General features: G+C 41.2%; 1 protein-coding gene across 3 annotated transcripts in view; it reads right to left on the bottom strand.

Annotated features, from left to right (window-relative positions):
* Positions 1–747: 747 nt before the first annotated feature.
* Positions 748–20,927, bottom strand: part of RAB4A (RAB4A, member RAS oncogene family) — a 34,202-nt gene continuing 14,022 nt past the window's right edge. Inside the window, exons 2-8 of one of the 3 annotated variants that reach the window (XM_007989737.3) lie at positions 19,182–19,262; positions 16,975–17,089; positions 10,373–10,435; positions 8,643–8,797; positions 7,189–7,284; positions 3,290–3,426; positions 748–2,470 (exon numbers count right to left, since the gene is read on the bottom strand). In XM_007989737.3, coding sequence (XP_007987928.1) covers positions 3,311–3,426; positions 7,189–7,284; positions 8,643–8,797; positions 10,373–10,435; positions 16,975–17,089; positions 19,182–19,262 — 626 coding nt within the window. In that variant the 3' untranslated portion in view covers positions 748–2,470; positions 3,290–3,310. Of the gene's footprint in view, positions 2,471–3,289; positions 3,427–7,188; positions 7,285–8,642; positions 8,798–10,372; positions 10,436–16,974; positions 17,090–19,181; positions 19,263–20,927 lie in introns of those variants that run through there. The other 2 variants (XM_073011839.1, XM_007989739.3) reach the window with 2 other exon arrangements.

Here is a 20,927-nt window from a genome sequence, read left to right as displayed (position 1 = left end):
CAGTAGGTAGTGTTTCCTAACCTTTGCGGCTGGCGACCAACAACTTGGGTCACTTGTCCTACTGAAAGCGGTAGATCTTGTGTTCTCAGATAAATTCCTCTACAATTCTAAAACAACCCTTTAAAGAAATAAATACAATAGGGAAGTAAGCAAGTCAACAAGTGGAACAAACTCAGATTGTACGTACATGAGTAGTTAGATGGATCAGGAAAGAGGTGCTTCTCAAATGGCACCACAAGACATTAAAAATTCACGGGTTTTTTAAAAGCACCTCTAATTTGCTTCTCCAAAAACATAAAAAGATGACAGAAAATAAGGAAACATCATCTGCTGTGTCACAGTACAAATTACAGATCATTTAGGTTTCTAATTTTAGCATCAGATTCTTTAAATACTATTATTGATCTGCTAGGAATCAATGTTCTTGAATTCAGCAGTTCTTATACAAGCCACAAGTAATATTTTCAACAAAACCATTACAGATTCCCAAATTGTGATGTTCTCATTTTTACTTAAATGCTGGACTGTAAAAGAATAAATTACGATCTCCAGTTTAAATGGTCTTTATAATCTTTTTCTAGGAAGACTGAATAATTACTTTCCTAGAAATCTAAATTAAGAGCTTCCTGAAAACTTAATGAGTTACGGGAAATAGAAACATAACATTTATTACTAGCCTGAACAATACCGAATTATCTCCCCTCCTCATTCTCCCTAAAGGCAAAGCCTGATTAAGAACCACCATGGTTTGGTTCTCCAGCAACTTTTATTGGTCAAAGGATGCAGAAGGATATATGGTGTCTGTGGGTTAATTAACAGGATCGTTTATAAAACAACTTTACATTTATCTTATTTTTAAAATTCTTGCTTTTGAATAAGCTGATGTGTTAGAATAGACATGCTCCTATCCCATGCAAAAAGCTGTTCAAAAATGAGCAGCTTGCAAATCTATCATAAATGAGACATTGAATAAAACATTCTTACAGTGAGGTCTAAGAAGTAGTTCAGTCTGAGAATTTGCTTCAGATACTTTTTGAAATAAAATATTCAAGGCATAAAAAAAGCAAAACTCAAAATATCTAAAACAGATACATACTGGTATTTTTATCCTAGTTACTTCCCAGAGTTTTTGTGTGTCTCTGTGCTCTGCTGATTAAAATAAACAACAAAAGCAGTAGGCATCTTCTAACTAAAAGTTAATTTACTAGTCTTCAACTAAAAAGTCACAGTGGAAGAACATATATAAGGTGAAGAAAGCTTTTTAACCTTTCAGACTTAAATAATACTGTATTTCAACTTTAAAGAAAGGTTCCACCATATATTTTTTGCACTGACATTTTAAAATAGAAGAACAAATCTTTGTAATACAATATATACTTCAATATACCCAATATACCTTATATGAATTAAAAACATGTCAACTTGGTAACTGTAGTAAGGCATTTAAGTATTCAGCAGAAGCCATAAAGAAATTTCTTAATGAGTGGTGTCCTTTTCATATTAACTGGATTTAGCAGGTTTCCTTAAAATGAACAGGAAACAAAAGATATGAAAAACAGGCAGTGATGCCATTCTACTGAATTCCAGAAAAAGCACAGTACAAACAATGTGTTTTCTAGCAGGGAGACCAGACAGACCAGCAAACTGGAAATGGATGAGCGGCCCCAGCTTGCATGGTCTATTGTATTTTATCCATCGCTGAGAGAAGTATTAGTAGCCCGGTAGGTTTGGGTAAAGGTACCAGAATCCTTAGTGCTAGTCTCATAGCCTAAAACAGAGCAGGTACTCCACATATACTTCCTGAACTGACCTGGATGAAGAGGCTTTAAAATCAACAGAGCTGGACAGTATAAAGTTCACGGAAAAACTCCATTTTTCATTTTATTTTTTTTGGTATGTTAGTGAATGTCTACTGATCTAGTATTTCAAGTGTGGATCACGTAAACACCATGTAGAATGTAGTAAACAGAATTAAATAAGAAACACACTGGCTATCAATGCCAGAGTCTTTGAATATCAGGTCATAAATATAACCAATTGTGCAATATAACCAACATGATGAGAAGAGCACACCTCACAACTGACAATTTTAGTTCATATGATTAAAAAAAATAAAATCTGAAACTGCATTTAGTGCCACATTCTATCATATCATACATCAGATTCCATGCTGCGGAGCCGCACTGGGCTACAGGACATACAGTACATAGCATGTTTATAGCATGTTTTAAACCGAAAGTGAAAGGGAAAATATGAAACAGAAAATTTTTACATACACATCTAACGGTGTTGTCCATTTAATTCGATTTATATGATTTGCTGTGCCACTTTGACCAGCTTGCAGAACACCCCAAATTCTCTTTTCCCCATAAAGATCTACTTCCATACAGAGTAGAAAAGGATGGTGGTAAAAAAACTTCAGATTCTTCAGGTTCCAACGATTGTGTCCCAAATGCCACTGCATGAACACCTAAAAAATAATAAGAACAATGTCAAAATCTGCACAATTATAAATGCAAAAGTAAATACAGCTTAAAGCCTAAAAGAGAATTCGTGAATATCTCGTCTTTCAATACTTGTCTGTGTCTACTACATGATGTCGACTATAAATAAAACGTCCACCGTGGTAAATGGGAAAAAAGAAGCAGCTTTAAAAAGTTAAAGGGAGACATTTGTCAATTTCATAAATGGGTCTCCTGTTTTAGCAAAAGGCACATTCATTTAGACCTCCATCAATCCAGGAAAGGCTCCTCACTGACATAAGGAATCAGGATATCTCACCCTCTCCGGTCAACCACCACCTGCCCTTCCTTTCTTTCTGAACAAGAACATAAGAATTTCCTATAGGGTGTAAATTCTTTCAGTTAGAACATCCAACTTTAACTTATGGTATATTCTCCTTCTCTTTTTTTTTTTTTTTTCCTGAGACAGTCTCACTTTATCACCCAGGCTGGAGTGCAGTGGTGCGATCTTGGCTTACTGCAACCTCTGCCTCCCAGGCTCAAGCAATTCTCCTAAGTTTCATGAGTAGCTGGGACTACAGGTGCATGCCACTATGCCTGGCTAATTTTTTGTATTTTGTAGAGATGGTGTTTCACCATGATGCCTAGGCTGGTCTCGAACTCCTGAACTAAAGTGATTGGCCCACCCCAGCCTCCCAGAGTGCTGCAATTAGAGCCTGCACCCAGCTGGGATCCTCTCTTTTTCATACTACAGCTTCCCAAAGCTTTAACAGGCCTCTGCACTTCAGCTTGTCGGGAACTCAGGGCAGTGAGGTGTCCAAACCCACCTGTGCGCTCTCCCGTGGCTCCTAACAACCACACTCCTGAGCATTTGGGGCCTGTGCGCGCCGCGGTGACCTCAGCTGTCTCAAGGCAGCATCTCCGTACTGAATACCCGAGCCCATTCTTTCTGGGTCCAGCTCACCTAAGGACCAAACAAGTCTTCTTTAAAAAAAAAGTTTTATGTTTCTGAGATCCCAAAAATAGATTAAAAAAAAAAAAAAAAAGCAAAGTACGGAACCCTGTGTATATATCCCACCATTCTGAATAAAGAAGAAAAAACAATTTACATGTTTGCTTGCACCGGCACAAAACGTCTCTAGCATGATACATAAGGAACGGCTGATTCAGAGGAGTTCTAGATGGCCGGGAACAGGAGGGGGTGGTAACAGTGGGACTTTCCACTGCATACGCTTTTATACTTCTTGAATTTAAAATTATGTGAATATATTATTTATATAAAATAATTTAAAATTAAATTACAAAGATACAATTTTTCACTTATCGGATGGGCCAAAAGTCCAAGTATGATGATACTACACGCTGTGGACATGGCTTTAGTGAAATAAGCCCATCACTAGGAGAAAATGTGACCACCTCTACACCAAGATCCCAAATGCTTATGTTCTCTGACCCAGCAATTCTACTTCTGCACATTTGTCTGACACACAGACTCATGCACATGCAAAAAAAAAAAAAAAAAAAAAAAAAATATATATATATATATATATAAAAGTATTTACTGTAACATTACTTATAATAGCAAAATACTGGCAACAACCCAGATGTCCAAAGTAGATTGGCTACATAAATTATGGCAACACATACGTGAACTATAGGTTGAGCGGTCCTTATCCAAAATACTTGAAACCAGAAGTATTTTGGATTTTTTCAGATTTTGAAATATTTCCATTATACTTACCAGTTCAGCATCCCTAATCTGAAAATCTGAAATGTGAAGTGCTCCAATGAGCATTTCCTTTCAGTGGCAATGTTGGCAATTAAAAAGTTTCAGATTTTGGAACACTTTGGATTAGGGATACTCAACCCATGTTATATATTACACACACACATTATGTATGACATTATGTGTTATATATATGTACATTAGGTATATGTATATATGGGAACTATATGCTGATTTGTCATGATTTATAGGTTATATAACAGTAAGTAAAAAAGCAAGGCGTGGTAGTCTATCATATATTTTACATAAAAAAAGGGAAGAAAACAATGGTTTTTGAATGTATTAGCCATTAAAAAAAATAAAAAGTACTGCTGAAGAATCCTAATTTATACCCTTATTTTTTTTAACCTAGAGGTACTTATGATTTTGATGATCTCAGAAAAAAACACATCTTGAAGACTGTATATGAGTTGCTCTATCTGATGTATTCAGGGATACAATATTAAAATAGCAAGGTCATGTAAATACAACCTCATGCTGAGCTTAGTAATACTCAACAGCAAGCCAATTGTAATGATTTATGTTACAGAGTCTTGGTTTTTGTACCAAGCTTAGTAATTTTTTTTTCTTTCTGATTAAAAAAAAAAATACAAAAGGATGACGCGTCCACTTCTGTTGAAACCCAGCCCTTCCAACTGGGCCCGACTCTCCTCCCTCCTCCTTTACCTGGCACCCTCCTTCTTCCCTGCCCTCTCCTTGCCCATTCTTCTCTCCGTTCCCCCTTTTTAAACATGCTGCAATTTCTCCCATCACCCACACCCCTGACTTTAAATTAACCCTTTGCACCCTACGGTGCCAGCCTGAGCTTCCTCAGAAGAGTGGACACTCTGCTTGCTCACTTCCTACTTCTTCCTGACGGATGGCCAGCCATCTTCTACCTTCATAATTCTGCTGAAACTGTTCTTGATCAAATTGATCACTGACTTTCTATTCCCCATCCCAATGTGTGTTTTTCAGCTCAGTCTTAGCTTATGAGGCTTCCCTCTGTTACTATTACAGTACATAATGAACACTCCTTTGATTTACTTATAATTAGGGCTTAAGTGACACCCACATTCCCTTGATTTTCTTCACATATTTCTGACCATTTCCTTTTTCATCTTTTTTGTAGATTCCTCTTCCCCTGCTTATCCTTCATCTCCAGGGTTCTGTTGATCACTGCTCTCCTTAAACACTGTTCTCTGGATGATCACATTGCTTCCACAGTTTTAGCTGTTCCTATATATTGATGGTTCCCAAATTTATACTGCCCGCCAGGAACTCTTCCCCAAGCTTACTAGATAACTCCATGTGCATGTCCCAGTGTTACCACAAAGGCTGCACATTCGCAACAGAGCCATCTTTATTCCCTCACACTCCCTGCTTCTCCTCTGGCTCCACCGCATCTCTGTCCAGAGACCCCAGTGTGACAGCTGTGAGTCATCCTTGGTTCCTCCTCCCCTGCTGGCCCCTCCTGCTCACCCTGTCCCACCTAAGAACCAGTTGTCCTGTTCCACTATTGGGCATATGAGTCATAAGATGCTACTGCCTAAATATATCTTAGATCCATCTCTCTCTCTCCATCTCTGCTTCCATATCCTTGTTAAAGCATTAATCAGTCATTTCTTACTAGGATTACTCAAAAATGCCTTATAACTGGTATCCTGGCCTCCAACCCTGTCCTCTCTTCAGTCTGTTTTCAACATAACTCCCTACATACATGACTTATCTCAGGTCACAACCCGATCACATCACCCACCTGCTGACAACCCACCACCTACAGCAGTGGTTCTCAACCTTGGATGAACATTAGAACCGCATGAGTGAACATTTAAAAACGCTGATGCCTCGACCATACTTCAGCCCAATTAATTCAGCGTCTCCAGAGGCAGAGCCTGGGATTAGAACTTTTAATGCATCTCAGTGACTCTAGTGCTCATCCAGGGTTGAGAATCGGTAATCTACAAGATAAAGTTCTAGATCCTTGATGAGGACTGGCTGGTTCCTGCCTTTCTTCAACCTTTTCTCCTGCTATTCTATCTTCCTCACTCCCTTTGCTGGCTCACTCTTCCTTATATTCTGAAAGCCTGAGCTCATCTAACACCTCCTCCTGGAAGCCCTCCCTGACAACTCCTCTATCCTCTGGCTGTGGCAGGTCCCCTTCTTCATGTTACCCTGAGCCTGTGCATCCCTCAATTACCATATCAGCCTCGCGATATTATAATTATCCTCTGACTGTCTCCCATGAAAGACAGTTTCTTGGGGGACAAGGGGTGCGATTTATTCATTTTTGTATCCCAGCATCTGACAAAGAATAGGCACTCAGATGTTTGAATAAATCAATCAAAAGGTGATGCCTATATATAGTTACTTTAGTAAATGACAATTACATAGTATTTTGTCAGCTGCCTACATTAGGATTATTTTGAATTATTTTAACTGAAGCAACAAACACAAAAATGAGGCATTTTATAATTGAGGCATGCTCAGTGAGCTTCAGAAATAAAATTACTCTGGACTCCACAGCTCCATGATGCCCGATCTGCAAAGATCAACACTACACCATGTACCTGTAACTCCCTTACACATGACCACTGGTCCAACAGAATTAGCATGCTGTTGACAGTGGACAAAGGCCTATTCTTCCTCCTTTTAGTGAAGGACCCAAGAAATACTATAATTCTAAATGCAAACACTCCCTGAAACCTTGACTACTCCTCCACAGCTGAGTTGGTGTGCCCATCCACCTTCATCACCATGGAAACCATCCTGATAAGGAGGAGCTTTCACCTCAGCCAGGAGAACATGACCTTTGAACCCATATGTGATGATTTTAGGTTGGCAGGTACAGAGAGAATAGTCTTTATTAAACCACTCCTGAAACTATTAATTAAAAGGTGATCTACTGAGCTAGAGTGTAAAATATGCAGAAGAAAAGTTGACTAATGGAAAGGCTTTTACCTGATTCAATTTTGTTAAGTATTTTTCTTGCACACTGTACAAAAGCCTCTTCTACATTCTCCCCTGTTAGTGCACTTGTTTCCAAAAACATCAGCTCTAAAATGGACATCAAACAAAATAAAGTCATATTTAGAAGATGATCATAATTTTCACTTACTAAAAGTCTGTGCAGCATTCTCTTAGAAAAGCAGACAAAATATAATTTATAACCTAAAACCATATATTTCTGTCAATATAAAACCAATATATGTTGTTACATGTTTTTTAAATGTTAGAAGAATTTCAGCACTGGACTGAAAAGTCACTGGAGTCTTGTGCTAGCCATTCACCTGGTGAAAGGCCTGAGCAAGCAACCAGGCTTCCCCAGCTGAGTGACCAGCCATCAGGAAGGAGCTGGTTCGCCAAAATGGCCCTGCCACTGATTTCAGGCAAAGTTGCAATGTCCTCCTTCAAACAATCTGAGTGTCACCACAAATACGACCTACAAGTGTTTACACTTTTTAGGGGACTATACTGCAATTTGTCATACAGCCCATGAAGAGATAGTATAGGAATTAATATTCTTTCTACCCACTAGAGTGGCTGTTCATCTCAGCAGAAAGGCCTGTTCTGCTTGCTCTCTCAGCAAACCACAGCCTCTCTAGCCTCTTGTATCCTCACTTGTAAAAATGAGTTTAGATGACATCTAAATTCCTTTTCATCTTTGTTAACGTTCCAAACTTCTGATTTCTAAACAGCTTTTTAAGAACTGTCTTGATGGCGTATGGATTTCTCTCATGTTTATTTTCTTAGCAAGAAACCAGTAAAGTTACAATATAATTTGGAATCTTAGAGTCCAATCAAATATTGATATTAGCATATTATAGTCTTTGGTTCTAAAAATTAAAGTTATTTAAAATGTCTGAATTTTTAAAAAATCATTCTCTTATCCATTAATAAAGCAACCATTCATTTTATGTGGCATTTTCATGTATTCTACATGGAAATTCAAAAAAGTTTCAAAGTCACCTATAACCAAATGACTTAAGTTTAGCAAATGAAGCCAATAAGCCAAGTATTTCTTCTGCTTCCCTTTCTATTTGGGCTAATACTTCACCAAATTTCCTTCAAAATACATTAAAAAATAGTGACATCATTTGGTTAGAGTCTTTAAAGATTATTGTTATACATTTCACTTTAGCCCAAGATCTCTAATATTCAAAGACCTTAGACTGAAAAGTCATTACATAATGTTACTACATTTGCTTTTATCATTATAGTAACTTCTGCAGGCAGAATGCAATATACTAAAAATATGCTAAACTGGTCTAATTTATAGTAAAAACAATTGGAAATTCCACATTTCCTAAATCTAGTTTAATCTCGAAATTCCAATATATGTTTTAAATTCAAAGAAATGCTTTTATCCTCAAATATGCCATTTGAAAAATAGTAAGAAGTAAAAGGTCACTTGCCATTTTCTTGAGCAAATCTGGAGGCTTCTAAGAAGGTAACTTCACGATCTGCATCCAGGTCCTTCTTGTTTCCACAAAGGATGATCACAATGTTCTGACTCGCTAGCATTCGGGCATCTGTTAACCAATTAGTAAGCGCATTGTACGTTTCTCGGCTGCGTAATATAAGATTGTGAAAATAATACATGTATTTTATAAAACTAGCAACTCTTTCCAGTCATTCTCACTACTCATACCGCTTTTCAACATTTCAGGGTAATGGCACCAACACCTTTAAGGTAACTCAGACAACGTGAATGCACCAAATATATACCATATCCACAGAGTTTGTTTCATTTTGTTTCTGGTAAAATGAGACAGTATGTCAGATATTTTGTCATTTTTTGTTTGCCCAGTCATGGGGCAAAAGGAAAGAGATATTCCTTCATTCATTTGACATCTACTGAGCTCTTAGCATGTGCAAGGTACTAGACTGTGGTAGGCAAGATTTCATAGCTAACTGCTGCCACTTAATGAATCCTTGCAATGTGCCAGCACTTTGTTTTACAGGACTTTATCACATTGATTCTTTATAACGATTCCATGACACAGACTGCCATTATTCTCCTTTTCCCTGAGAAATCCAAGGCCCAGAGAGATTAATTACGTTGCCCTAGGTCATACAGCAGCCAGTGGCAAAGCCAGGACTTGACCAACTCTGTCTGACTCCAGAACCAACTCTCAGACTTACTATTTTTGGCCCTCATGTGTCTAAGGACCGAGTTCTTCTCATGGCACTTTGCTAGCCTGACTGATGACTTCACACTTTAGCAGGCAGAGCCTTTCACTGCCGGGGCAAGTGCAGGAAGTGCTGGGCCAGAAACTGCCTGCTTCCTCTCAGAATGCCCGTCTCCAGGGATACAGATTGGAAGAGGGAAGCGGCTGACCGACAGCCTCTCACTGGACAGGTTCCTACCCAGAAAGGGCTCCCAGGTGATGCCATTTAGATGACACATTTCTGAGATAGTGCTACTCAGATCAGCGCTGTCGAATGGGATTTCCTCATGGATAGGAATGTTCTATAATCTGTTCTGATATGGTAGTCACCAGCCACGTGTAGCAACTGAGGACCTGAAATGTGGCCAGTGCAATCGAGGAACAGAATTTTTTATTTTATTTCAGTTAAATTGCCATATGTCACAAATAGCTACTATCTAAGTGCTTCACATTAACTAATTTAAATCTCCCAATGACCTCCTGAGGATCATGGGATTATTACTACCTCCATCTTACAGACAAGGAAACTAAGGCCCAGGCAGCTGAAGCAGCTGGCCTGAGAGGATCACCCAGCTAGTGACTGCAACTGGGATTTGAACCAAGCAATCTCAGCCCAGCGTCTGTGTCCTCGCCCTCTCTCAACTCACTTCTAGTAACTTACCGTACAAAAAGCTCTGTGAACCTTAAGGAAAGTGTCCAAGCATCATGTCAAGAAACGTAATGCAATAAGATAGATTGCTTCATCTACCTAAAACCTTACAAACACATTTCTCTGCATGGGAAAGCAGTGGTAGGGGCTTGTTCAAAGACCTCTGAGACCCCAGAGGGAAGGGCTAAGGGGCTTCCTGGATGCCAGCCACACCACCGTCCCCAGACACACAAAGCACACACTGCACGGAAGGCACCTCGCCAAGACCAGCCTTAGGGCTGCAGGGCACTGAGCAGCCTCCTTCACCACGGGGAGCCGGCATTACCTGGTGATATCATAGACGAGGAGAGCCCCGGCCGCACCTCGGTAATAACTTCTCGTCACGGACCTGGAAGAATTACACTGGTTTTACTTTCAGCCAATTGAGACCCTTTACCGTATCCCACCTTCCCATGAAAAAACACCCACGCTTGCTCTGTAAACCACGGCACAAGGACAGACGCCGGTTTAAAAGAGAAATGATTCAAAGACACTTGAACATACGTGAGAGGGGTTACTCTGCCTGAAATCACATCACCGTGACAAGTAGGAGATTCCTTCAAAGCGGATGCAGCTCTCTGATGGATGTCTCCTTTGAGAACTCCTAGCAGGGTGAGCTGTCTGCAGGCGGAAGCCAGCACCACCCCCTAGATGGACACTAAGGGGCTCAGCAATCCACTCGCTTCTCTGTGGGCTCCTCATCTACCCCACTGCCTGGCACAGCTCTCTCCATCTCTTCCAGTCCTCGCCACCTCTTGGGGCGGTGGAATCCATAGTCACCACGGCCCTGCACCCATCTGCATCCCTGCCCCATTACCATGGGGAAACTGAGTGTGCCAGCATGTCATACCCACTCTCACATTCAAGAAGGCGTCTTTCGTTGAAGGCGTCTTTCAGTCACACGTTTTCCCTTACATTGTCAATCTCTCCCTCTTTGCTAGATTTTTCCCATTAGTGGCCTGACACCTATAATCCCAGCACTTTAGGAGGCCCAGGAGGGAGGACTGCTTGAGGCCAGGAGTTTGAGACCAGCCTGGGTAAGACGAGAGACTGTGTCTCTATAAAATATTAGCCAGGCATGGCAGTGCACACCTATAATCCCAGCTACTCAGGAGGCTGAGGCAGGAGGACTGCTTGAGCCCAGGAGTTCGAGATGATGATGAGCTATGATCATGCCACTGCGTTCCAGCCTGGGCAACAGAAAAAAAAAAAAAAGCCAGGAGTTCAGGATTTTTCCTATTAGCAAAACAAAAATAAATTGGCTCTGGTACCGCCCATCTTAAAACACAAAACAGAAATATGCTGCACAATCTTTTCAGCTGCTGTCCCACTGTCTGCTCTTCTCCACATCCAACTCGGTTTTCTTGAGACAGAGTTTCGCTCGTTACCCAGGCTATAGCGCAATGGCGCGATCTCAGCTCACTGCAACTTCACCTCCCAGGTTCAAGCAATTCTCCTGCCTCAGCCTCCCGAGTAGCTGGGATTACAGGCACCCGCCACCACGGGATTTCACCATGTTAGCCAGGCTGGTCTCAAACTCCTGACCTCAGATGATCCACCCACCTCTGCCTTCAAAAGTGCTGGGATTACAGGCGTGAGCCACCACGCCTGGCCCCACATCCAACTTTCTGAAAGAGCTGTCTTTACCTGCAGCTTCCTCTTCTTCACCTCCAACCTGGTATCTCTCTCTGCTACTCCCCAAAAGCCCGTCAAGGTCCCCACCCTCTGTGCACCCGAAGCTCACTCACTCGCGCAGCCTCTGCGCCCTGCACTCCGCTAGTCTTCCTCCCGTGCACCAGCCACTCTCTGGCTCTGGTCATTCTTCTGAATCTGCCCTGCTGGGACTGCAATTCCCCAGAGCTGGGTCCTGGGCTCTCTTAACATTCGACTCAAATTTTGTCTCCAGCTCAGATTCAAGTGCTGCCTCCGTATCTCCATGAGACTGCCTGATAAACATGTCAAACTTAACATTTGCACAGCAGAACTCTTTTTGGTTCCACCCTCCAGGCCCGTCCTGGCCTAGGAAGAGGCATCACTACCCACGCTGTTTCTAAAGCAAATCAGCCCCACGTTCATCCTCAACTCCTGTCCACTTCCACATTCACTCCACCTGCCTAGTCTGGTCTCCTAAACAGATCCTGTGTCTGCCCACGCTGCTGTCCCTGCTGCCACGTGTGGCCCACAGTCCATTCTCAGAGTAGCCCAACTCATCAAGGCCCACGACAGGACACACCCCTCACTGTACCTGGCCCTTTGGCCCCATTCTCTTCCCTGCTCCCAGCCCCTGCCACTCCCATCTGGGCTCGTCACACCGCTGGCTCTCCTTGTCCCTTGGGTCTCATTAACACTGTCTCCTCGGCAACGTTCCCCAAGCACCCCCATCCAGTGGACCCCCTCTGTCTATCTCAGTGCGTTGTCTCCTGGGTGGCACCATCCCACTTGGTGGGATGCTCTGTCTCTGTCTCTGTGTTGGCTGCTGCCTCCCCTCCACGGGGCAGGGCTCTGCTGTCTCACTCACCAGAGGACCCCGGTCCCTAGCACAGGGCCTGGACAACTGCTAGCCAGACATTTCCAGAACTTAACTGTGGCCTAGTTTTAAAAAAACATATTTGGTCTTCATCCCAGGTTCCTGGCACAGAGGCCTAAACCCCTGTGATTTCCTTAATGATAAAGGTGTCTTTTGTAAGCCAAGGAGATAACTGTGGGAAGAGGAGCAGGCTAGAGAACCTTGGGATGGGGGCTGTGGCCGTGGGAGCCCTCGCCGTGTGAGGAGAGCGCTGGAACTTCTAGCCTCGCCTCAGCCCTCTGGGGAGGAAAGAGGAGCTGGATGGAGATTGAGTCACTCATCAATGGACAATGTTTTAATCAATCATGCCAATGAAAAAAAAAAAAAAAAACCCCACAAAAAAAAACAAAATGATGGGGTTCAGAGAGTTCCTGGGCTGGTGGTGGCATGGAGGTGCTGGGAGGGTAGCCCATCCCCATACCACGTCCTCCTGAGCATCTCCACTGGGCTGTGCCTGAACTGACACCCATCTAACAAACCAGGAAATGCCAGGAAAAATGTTTTTCCTGAGTTGTGTGAATCATTCTAAAGAATTCTCCAACCTGACAGGGATGTGAGGGATGGAGGGCGTGGGAACTGCCAGATCTGTCGTTGGCCAAGAAGTGCAGGAAGCCTGGGCACTACAGTGGTGACTGGCATCTGAAGTGGGGGTGGCAGTCTAGGAGGCTAAGCCCTTAGCCTGGAGGGTCTCCATTAACTCTGGGTAGTGTCAGAAGTGAAGTATTGGACACCCAGTTGGTGTCAGAGAATCCAACTGGCTGGTGTGAAGAAAAACCCCATAGACTTGATGTCAGGGGAAAAAAAAAAAAAAGACACCACAGAAATGAACAGTGCCTATCCCTGGAGAACAATGAAACCCTGGAGCTTGCAACAAACAAACAAAATTACTAATTATTACTTTGCTACTTGGAAAAGAAGGGCTACTTTTAAATGTTCTTTTTAGCTCTTAGTCAGGAAGCTTCAAACTCTTCATGTAGCTTGAAGCTTTTCCTCTCTGCCTTGAGACTGTTACCAGGAGAGGCACACGCTTTAAGGACTGGCGGCAGGTACAGGTGCAGAGTGGACTGTTGGCTTCGCCCCCCTAACCTCCCAGGGCAGGGGGAAAGGCCTCGCTTCTTCACATCTATTAAGAGGCAGCGTCTTTCTATTCTTGCTCAGCAGGCACCTAGCTTCTAGAGGAAGAGGGAACTAACAGTTCTCCTCAAGATAAGCTATATCACATCTACTTCTTAAAATTTTACTTTCGGATTTATTTTACAACACTGTCTTTTGACAAATGGTTTCTTATATAAATTATTCAAGTAGACAAATTTACACATTTAAGAGTACTACTCTGAGGTGTTAAATTTTCTTACAAAAGTAATTTTAACCAACATAATACATGTGGATAGCTTTAAAGTGAAATGTTATGAAAAGTCTCTAAATTAAACACAGGTATTCTCCTGCCTCACTCCTCTCTGGGAGCCCTACTCTCCATAAGCAAGGTGAGTTCTCTTTCTGGTAACTGGATTTCCTTTAATTAAGTCATTAAAAGAGCACATACTGCACCCCTATGTGCTAGACACTATTCTGGGCACAGGGGAAACAAACAGAAAACTCAAAAACCCTTACACTCATGGATCTTACAGTTTCTTTCTTCTCACTTCTACAAAAGGTTTAGGAAACTGTGAATTTCAGAGCTGTTTCTTCCTGCTCTGACAAGAGTCGTGAGCTCACTTACAGACTCCTCACTTGTTCCCCTGGTCCTCCTGGAAGGGCAGTGCCATCACATCTTAGTCTTCCCTCACTGTCCCTCTAGACCTGTGCCATTCTGAGCTGGATCTTCCTGCTGGCTTCATTTTCCCCTTTCTCGGTTCATGCCCTTGTCCTGGTGAAGTATATCCTCCTAAACTTTCTAAGAAAGTACATTTCTAAGAAGTCTCTAAGAAAGATAATCTTGGCTTCCTGCTCATTCTTGCACATCTGTTGGTATTCAGCCTTTACTCGCACAGTTACAGTTTGGTTAAGTTTAGAATTTTAGGTTGAAGAATTATTTCACCCTGAGTTTTGAAGGCAATACTTCCATTTCTTTTAGCCTCCAATGTTGCTGTGGCAGGGTTCAAAGCAATTCCATTTCTCACACTGTATATGTGGCTGCTTTTTCCCTCTTGGAACCTTTTTGGTCTCCTTTACTTCATCTCTGGTGTTCTGAAATTTCACATGACATGCTCTGGTCTGGACTTTTTCCTTACTATGTTTGATTTTAGGTGGGCCAATTAATCTGGAATCTCATTCCTTCAGTGAAACATTTTCTTCTATTGTTTCCTCTGCTCTTCTCCTGCAACTCCTAATAGTCAGGCATTGCATCTTCTGGATTCATTCTGGATGACTCTTTACGTCTTCTCTCCCATTTTTCACCATGAATTTACTTATTATTCTGATTGCTCTTTTTAAGTATGACTTTGTTTCTATTACATACTTCAATGCAATCTCTGCTTTTCTTTCTGAGGATACTGTGGTTTTAGGGTGATTTTCTTATTCCCTGAAAGTTCTAGCTTCTTTACTTTGAGCTCTCTCTTTTGCTATAGAAACTTTCTTCAAATTTCTGCCTGATCATTAAGAGCAAGGAAAGAAAAAGTCTAAAAGCAGAAGCGGGTGGGCTTGGAGGGTTTCGCTGTCAGATGAGTGGATAGAGATTGGGCTGTTTCACTGGGAAAGCAAAACACAGCACCTTCAAGTCTTTCCTTTCCAACTATTCATTTTTCTAGAGAAGGTGCTTTTCTCCTATGTGGGACATACACACCTGGCCGCCAGTGACCAGGGAAGAGGTGGGCGGGGGGGCGGGGGGCGGTTGGGGGCCAGAGGCTTTCACTTTCACTTAATTTCCCTCTTTTCAGGCCTGACCCCGTGCCCTCAGGTGGGCCTTGTGACCTTGAGTCTAGACCCCATTTCAACGTAAAAGACTGAACCTCTTATTTCGTGTGTAAACATGAACCTCTGTAACATCTACCTCATGTAGAACCTGATGCTTCCAAATGCTGACCTTTTCTGGGACTCCGGAGGAAGAAATGGCTTCCCCCATTACAGCACTTAAGGCAGAGCTCCTTCTGCTGTCACAGCACCATCTACTTCCTATCTTTAAGAATTTTTTTGGAAATCTCTCAACCATAATTGTGCACTCTCTCAATCTTGGCCTTTTTGTGTTAATTCAATTTCAGTTACTTAATAGATATTTCAGTGGGGTTCTGAGAAGGAAAAGGCATACATGTCTAATTGAATCCACTGTGTTTAATCAATGCTTCCAGAAAAATGATGGTGATTAAAGGTGGTTATGGTATTTTTGAAGCAATTATTGAACTTCAATTACTTAATTAATTTTTGAGACGGAGTTTTGTTCTTGTTGCCCAGGCTGGACTACAATGGCATGATTTCAGCTCACTGCAACCTCCACTTCCCAGGTTCAAGCGATTTTCCTGCCTCAGCCTCCAGAGTAGTTGGGATTACAGGCACCTGCCGCCACGCCCAGCTAATTATTTTTATTTTTAGTAGAGAAGGGGTTACACCATGTTGGCCAGGCTGGTCTTGAACTCCTGACCTCAGGTGAGGAAGTCTACCTCGGCCTCCCAAAGTGCTGGGATTACAGGCATGAGCCACTGTGCCCGGCCAAACTTCAATTATTTAATATAAGATATATACTCAACTTTAAGTGAAACGTTTACAAATGGGGTGGATTTCACTGAATTATAAAACTATCTGTTCTGACTGTGCATCTGTGCAAAAACCACAATTAAAATATTAATCTATTTTCTTGCTTTAGTAGTTACAGAATACTAAACATGTAACCTCATTTGCAGTGACTGAAGTCATTCTGAGCCTCAATTATGACCCTATTGTAATAAAAGTGTGGAGAGAATATTTTGTGGAGTGTGTATCAAACATCAGAACATGCTCTAGTTAATGTAAAACAAAACAAACCCTCACAAGAAGTTTTAAAAAGTTCTTCTTTAAAAAAGGAACACAGAAAAACAAGCTTGTGCTTTGATGTGAATCTAGAAACATACTGTACAATACATAGTGTCACATCCTCCTGAGAACGGGTCAGCCTCGGAATGATAATGCAGTTGCCTGGAAATCCCCCTGTATTCTTTAGTAATCCATGCTGCACAGAGCTAACCTGAATTTTAGCTGTCTTGTCAAGCAAAGTTTCCAAAAATGAAGTTTCTGAGATTAGGACAAGGAAGGGGTGTGTTGGGGAGGGGATGAGACCTTACATATTGAGAGAATATCATCAAGTATTTCAAATCAAATTTTCAAATATTTTTATTAAGTTAGAGAAAAGCTACCTGAATCGTTCTTGTCCTGCTGTATCCCATATTTGTAACTTTACATATTTACCACCAACATTTATTATCTTTGAACCAAATTCCACTCCTATTGTATGATTTGAGTCATCTTTGACTAAAAAAGAAAAACAAGAACAGCATATTTAATTTTAGAACATTAACAGGCTTATAAATTTAAACAAGTGACACTAAAACCAAGAGTTATATCAATGGGGAATGGACATTAGCCATTCATTTCTCCAACATTCCACTGAGAAGATGCATTTAGTTTAAAAGATAATACACATAGCCCCTATTCTCCAACAGACATAAAGATTTTTCTCAAAACCCCTAAACAAATCATACATTTAAAAACCTATGCCTGAAGGTAGCCCTGCCATACCCGAACCACATGCAATTGTGCGCTGTGAAGATGCTCACAGATGGCGACTGCTGACGTACCAGGTACCATTCTGAAGGGCGTAACGCCCAGTGACAGGTCTGGAACTCAATAAGTGATGAGGTGGAGAAAGTTTCAACTACTGTATTTGAATGGTTAAATATTCTAAAGAAATAACAGTGAATGGAAGGAAAAGCAGGGGAAAAGGGAAAAGGAGGAAAAAAATTGAACCAAAGAATAAACACCCTCCAACAAAGCCCAAAACAAAACCCTATGCAATCTACAGGTGTTTTAGTTTTTATTAATTGTAGTGTTCTATGGAAATGATTTGGGATGAATTTGTTGGAGAAATTAGTACTATTTGAATGGGCAGGAGAGAGGCAAAATAAGTATTTTGCTAAACCCAGCAGGAATACACTGCCTATGAAAGAACATTTCGGTGATGATGAACAGATAAGCTAAAATTGATTATCACGGCTATACAGTCCATTGGCTAGTTTGTATTTTGTAATTGCAGAACAAAATTTAATTTTTCCAGGGATCAGGGATGCCACTTGGCAACTGGATTTATTATTCACAGGGCAGAGGGTGCATAAATGGTTACAGTGACTATAGTAGTCTGTTTCATGCCCAGACAGTATAGAACTAGTACGGAAATTCCATTAGGAGTAAACTACCAGGAAAAATGCAGAGTAAAATCCTTCAAAAAACAATAGCTAAAGGCCAGGGGCATCCTGGTTACAAAGAAAGACCTTCCGTTCATCACTGTTGTGAGGAGTTGTGGGGAGGACCATGCAGGGGAGTTCTCTGAGGAGGAGAGAATGATTACATAAGCTGAGTACTTGGCCCAGTACCCTCTGGGTATTCTTTTCTAAGACTATACCATGCACAGTCTTGGCAACTTGTAAATAAACTATCCAGTGAATGAACATTTGCTAAATTCAGTAAGGACCGGTTCTGTGACTAAGACACACTGGGTCCATGTCACTAAACAAACAGGCTCCAACAAGCTCTTGGTTGATGAAAATGGAAGTAGCAGAGTAAATTTCTAGCATTTTATTATTCTTCAAAGCTTTCCGCCAAGCCACCCCATACTGGCTCTTTCTCCTTTTTACCCACCACCTACAGTGTCTCATGTATACTTTCTTAAGATATACTTAATTAAAAAAGACATTCTGTTTTTGAGCCTTCACCCACCTGCCACCAACTAGACAGGTCTTTCTCCACAATTCTTTCCATTATTATAAAAGCATTTTTTTTTATTTTAAGGGCCTTTCAAACCTACAGTCTTCTACAGCTTTCCAAGGTCTCACATGGTTTGAAATAAAAAATTCAACCTCCCTTACCAAAACAGTGAAGGTTGATGGTAAAAGATGGGCTGTGTGGTCAAGAGTTCTGTTCCTGGTCTATAAAACAGAATTGATGACAGCAACTGCCTTAACTGCCTTAACTACAATATAAGCCCACTATGAGGACCAAATGTTGTTATTTTATCCAAAATGTATGCCTAGAGTTTCTCTGGCCACTCTGTCAGGAAATGGGATTCCTGCCAAAGAACCCCTTTGCTATCTTCAATATCACTATAAGATCTCTCAGCATTTGGAAAATGTACAGTATAAGTAATCATATATTGAACCATTGTTAAACTGAAATGCTAACTTAATAAAAAATCACATCACCCAAAGTTTAATAACATAACTCTTCAACATACTTTCAAACTATTACTTTTTTCCTCTGAAAAAAGTTTAAGTTTTACTGTAAACAAATCTGAGCAAGAGAGGGCTCTCAGAAGACATGCATGGGAGAATGACCATTTGATGACACTTACATTTTTTTTCAATAAACTGATGAAGTAAGCAAGATTTGCCAGTTCCTGCATTTCCAATAACCAAGAACTTAAACAAAAAATCTGAAAGATAAAAAGAGACTGTGAAAATAACTTCAAAATGGTGCTATGAATTTCTTCTTAGATCATGATCATAAAATTTAGTATCTTAGTTGTTAATATAACAGGAAAAAGAGGTAACTGAGTCTCTTGTGAAATGACAATAAACGTGTTGACTTACCTTCTGACATTTAAGGATTTTAGATATTTGGCTGACATGTTAAGTCAGTGGTTTTCCAAACTGTGCTCTCTGAATAATTACTTTGCAAGCTGAAAGTTTGAAAACTACTGCTGGAATGAATAAAACTTGTCCCTCTGCTAGCCACTATTCAAAGAAATATGCATATTCAGTTGGCAGCAAACTTAGTTTAGAAATTTCAAGTGTTTTCTGTACAAAACAGTAAGCCTGGTAGACTTTGAAGAGTCTACTTCTTTCTTCTTTTTAAAAAGCAGGGGAAAAGGGAGAACGAGGAAAAAAAATAAGTCTTGTCTGCACTTGCAGATTTACGTGGTCTTGCTTCTTTTCCCTCATCTGTAATTTGTTAGCGGCATAAGCCAAATTTAGGTCAGCACTTCAAGTGTGAAATTTGTCTGATTCAATGACAACTGAATAATTTCTTCTTTACACATAGTAATACATTCAATTTGGGATATTATTTTTTATAAAATGGAAATAAACGATTTCCAAATGGAAATTGTTAATTAGCATGATGTAGTATCGGTAACTTCATACTACCCATATTAATTCACTTTGTTTTTTGTGTTATCAAAGAACCGTACGTAGTTCTGCATAGCTTAGGAGCTGAGGAGCTCGGGAGCACCAGAACACCAACTCCCTCCCCGTTTCACTCAGCTGCTAAGTCCACTCCCTACCCTTGCTCCTGACCCACCACTGCTAATCTCCACTGCTGCCTGACTCCTTCTGTGGTCTCGAAGGCTCTGCTCTGTATTCCTGGCTCCCCTGTTTGTACCTTTGAAAGTGTCATCCTCCACACTCTTTTCCAGATCAGACCAAGCACTTCCTCCTCAATTAAGCTCCAAGAGTGTGTTCCTTTACTGATGCTTGGCCTAGCTCTGTCACCTGTTTCTTAAGAACTATGTTAATCACCACTGAGAGATGAAGCCTATTCAACCTCTCATAATATTCACATGGTTACAGGCAATCAAACTAAAAATAACGTTATTAGAATTTTGTTGGCATTAAAAAATTCCAGGCTAAGCGCGTTGGCTCACAACTGTAATACCAGCACTTTGGAAGGTTAAGGAGGGAGGACTACTTGAGCCCAGGAGTTCAAGGTCAGCCTGGGCAACATATGAAATTCTGCTCCTAAAAAAAATAAAAATAAAAAACTTAGCTGGGTGTGGTAGCACACACCTCTAGTCCCAGCTACTTGCGAGGCTGAGGAGGGTACACACCTGAGTCCAGCGGTTCAAGGCTGCAACGAGTTAGGATCACACCACTACACCCCAGCTTGGGTGACAGAGCACTCTGTCTGTAAACTAATTATTCAATGGATAGGTTAAAGAGTAAAATGGGGCCAGGTGCGGTGGCTCAAGACTGTAATCTCAGCACTTTGGGAGGCTGAGACGGGCGGATCACGAGGTCAGGAGATCGAGACCATCCTGGCTAACACGGTGAAACCCGTCTCTAATAAAATATACAAAAAAAAAAAAAAAAAAAAACTAGCC

This window comes from Chlorocebus sabaeus, chromosome 25, assembly GCF_047675955.1.
Source record: "Chlorocebus sabaeus isolate Y175 chromosome 25, mChlSab1.0.hap1, whole genome shotgun sequence".
In the NCBI taxonomy this organism is placed as follows: Eukaryota; Metazoa; Chordata; class Mammalia; order Primates; family Cercopithecidae; genus Chlorocebus; species Chlorocebus sabaeus.
This window is presented reverse-complemented; position numbering and strand designations above follow the sequence as displayed.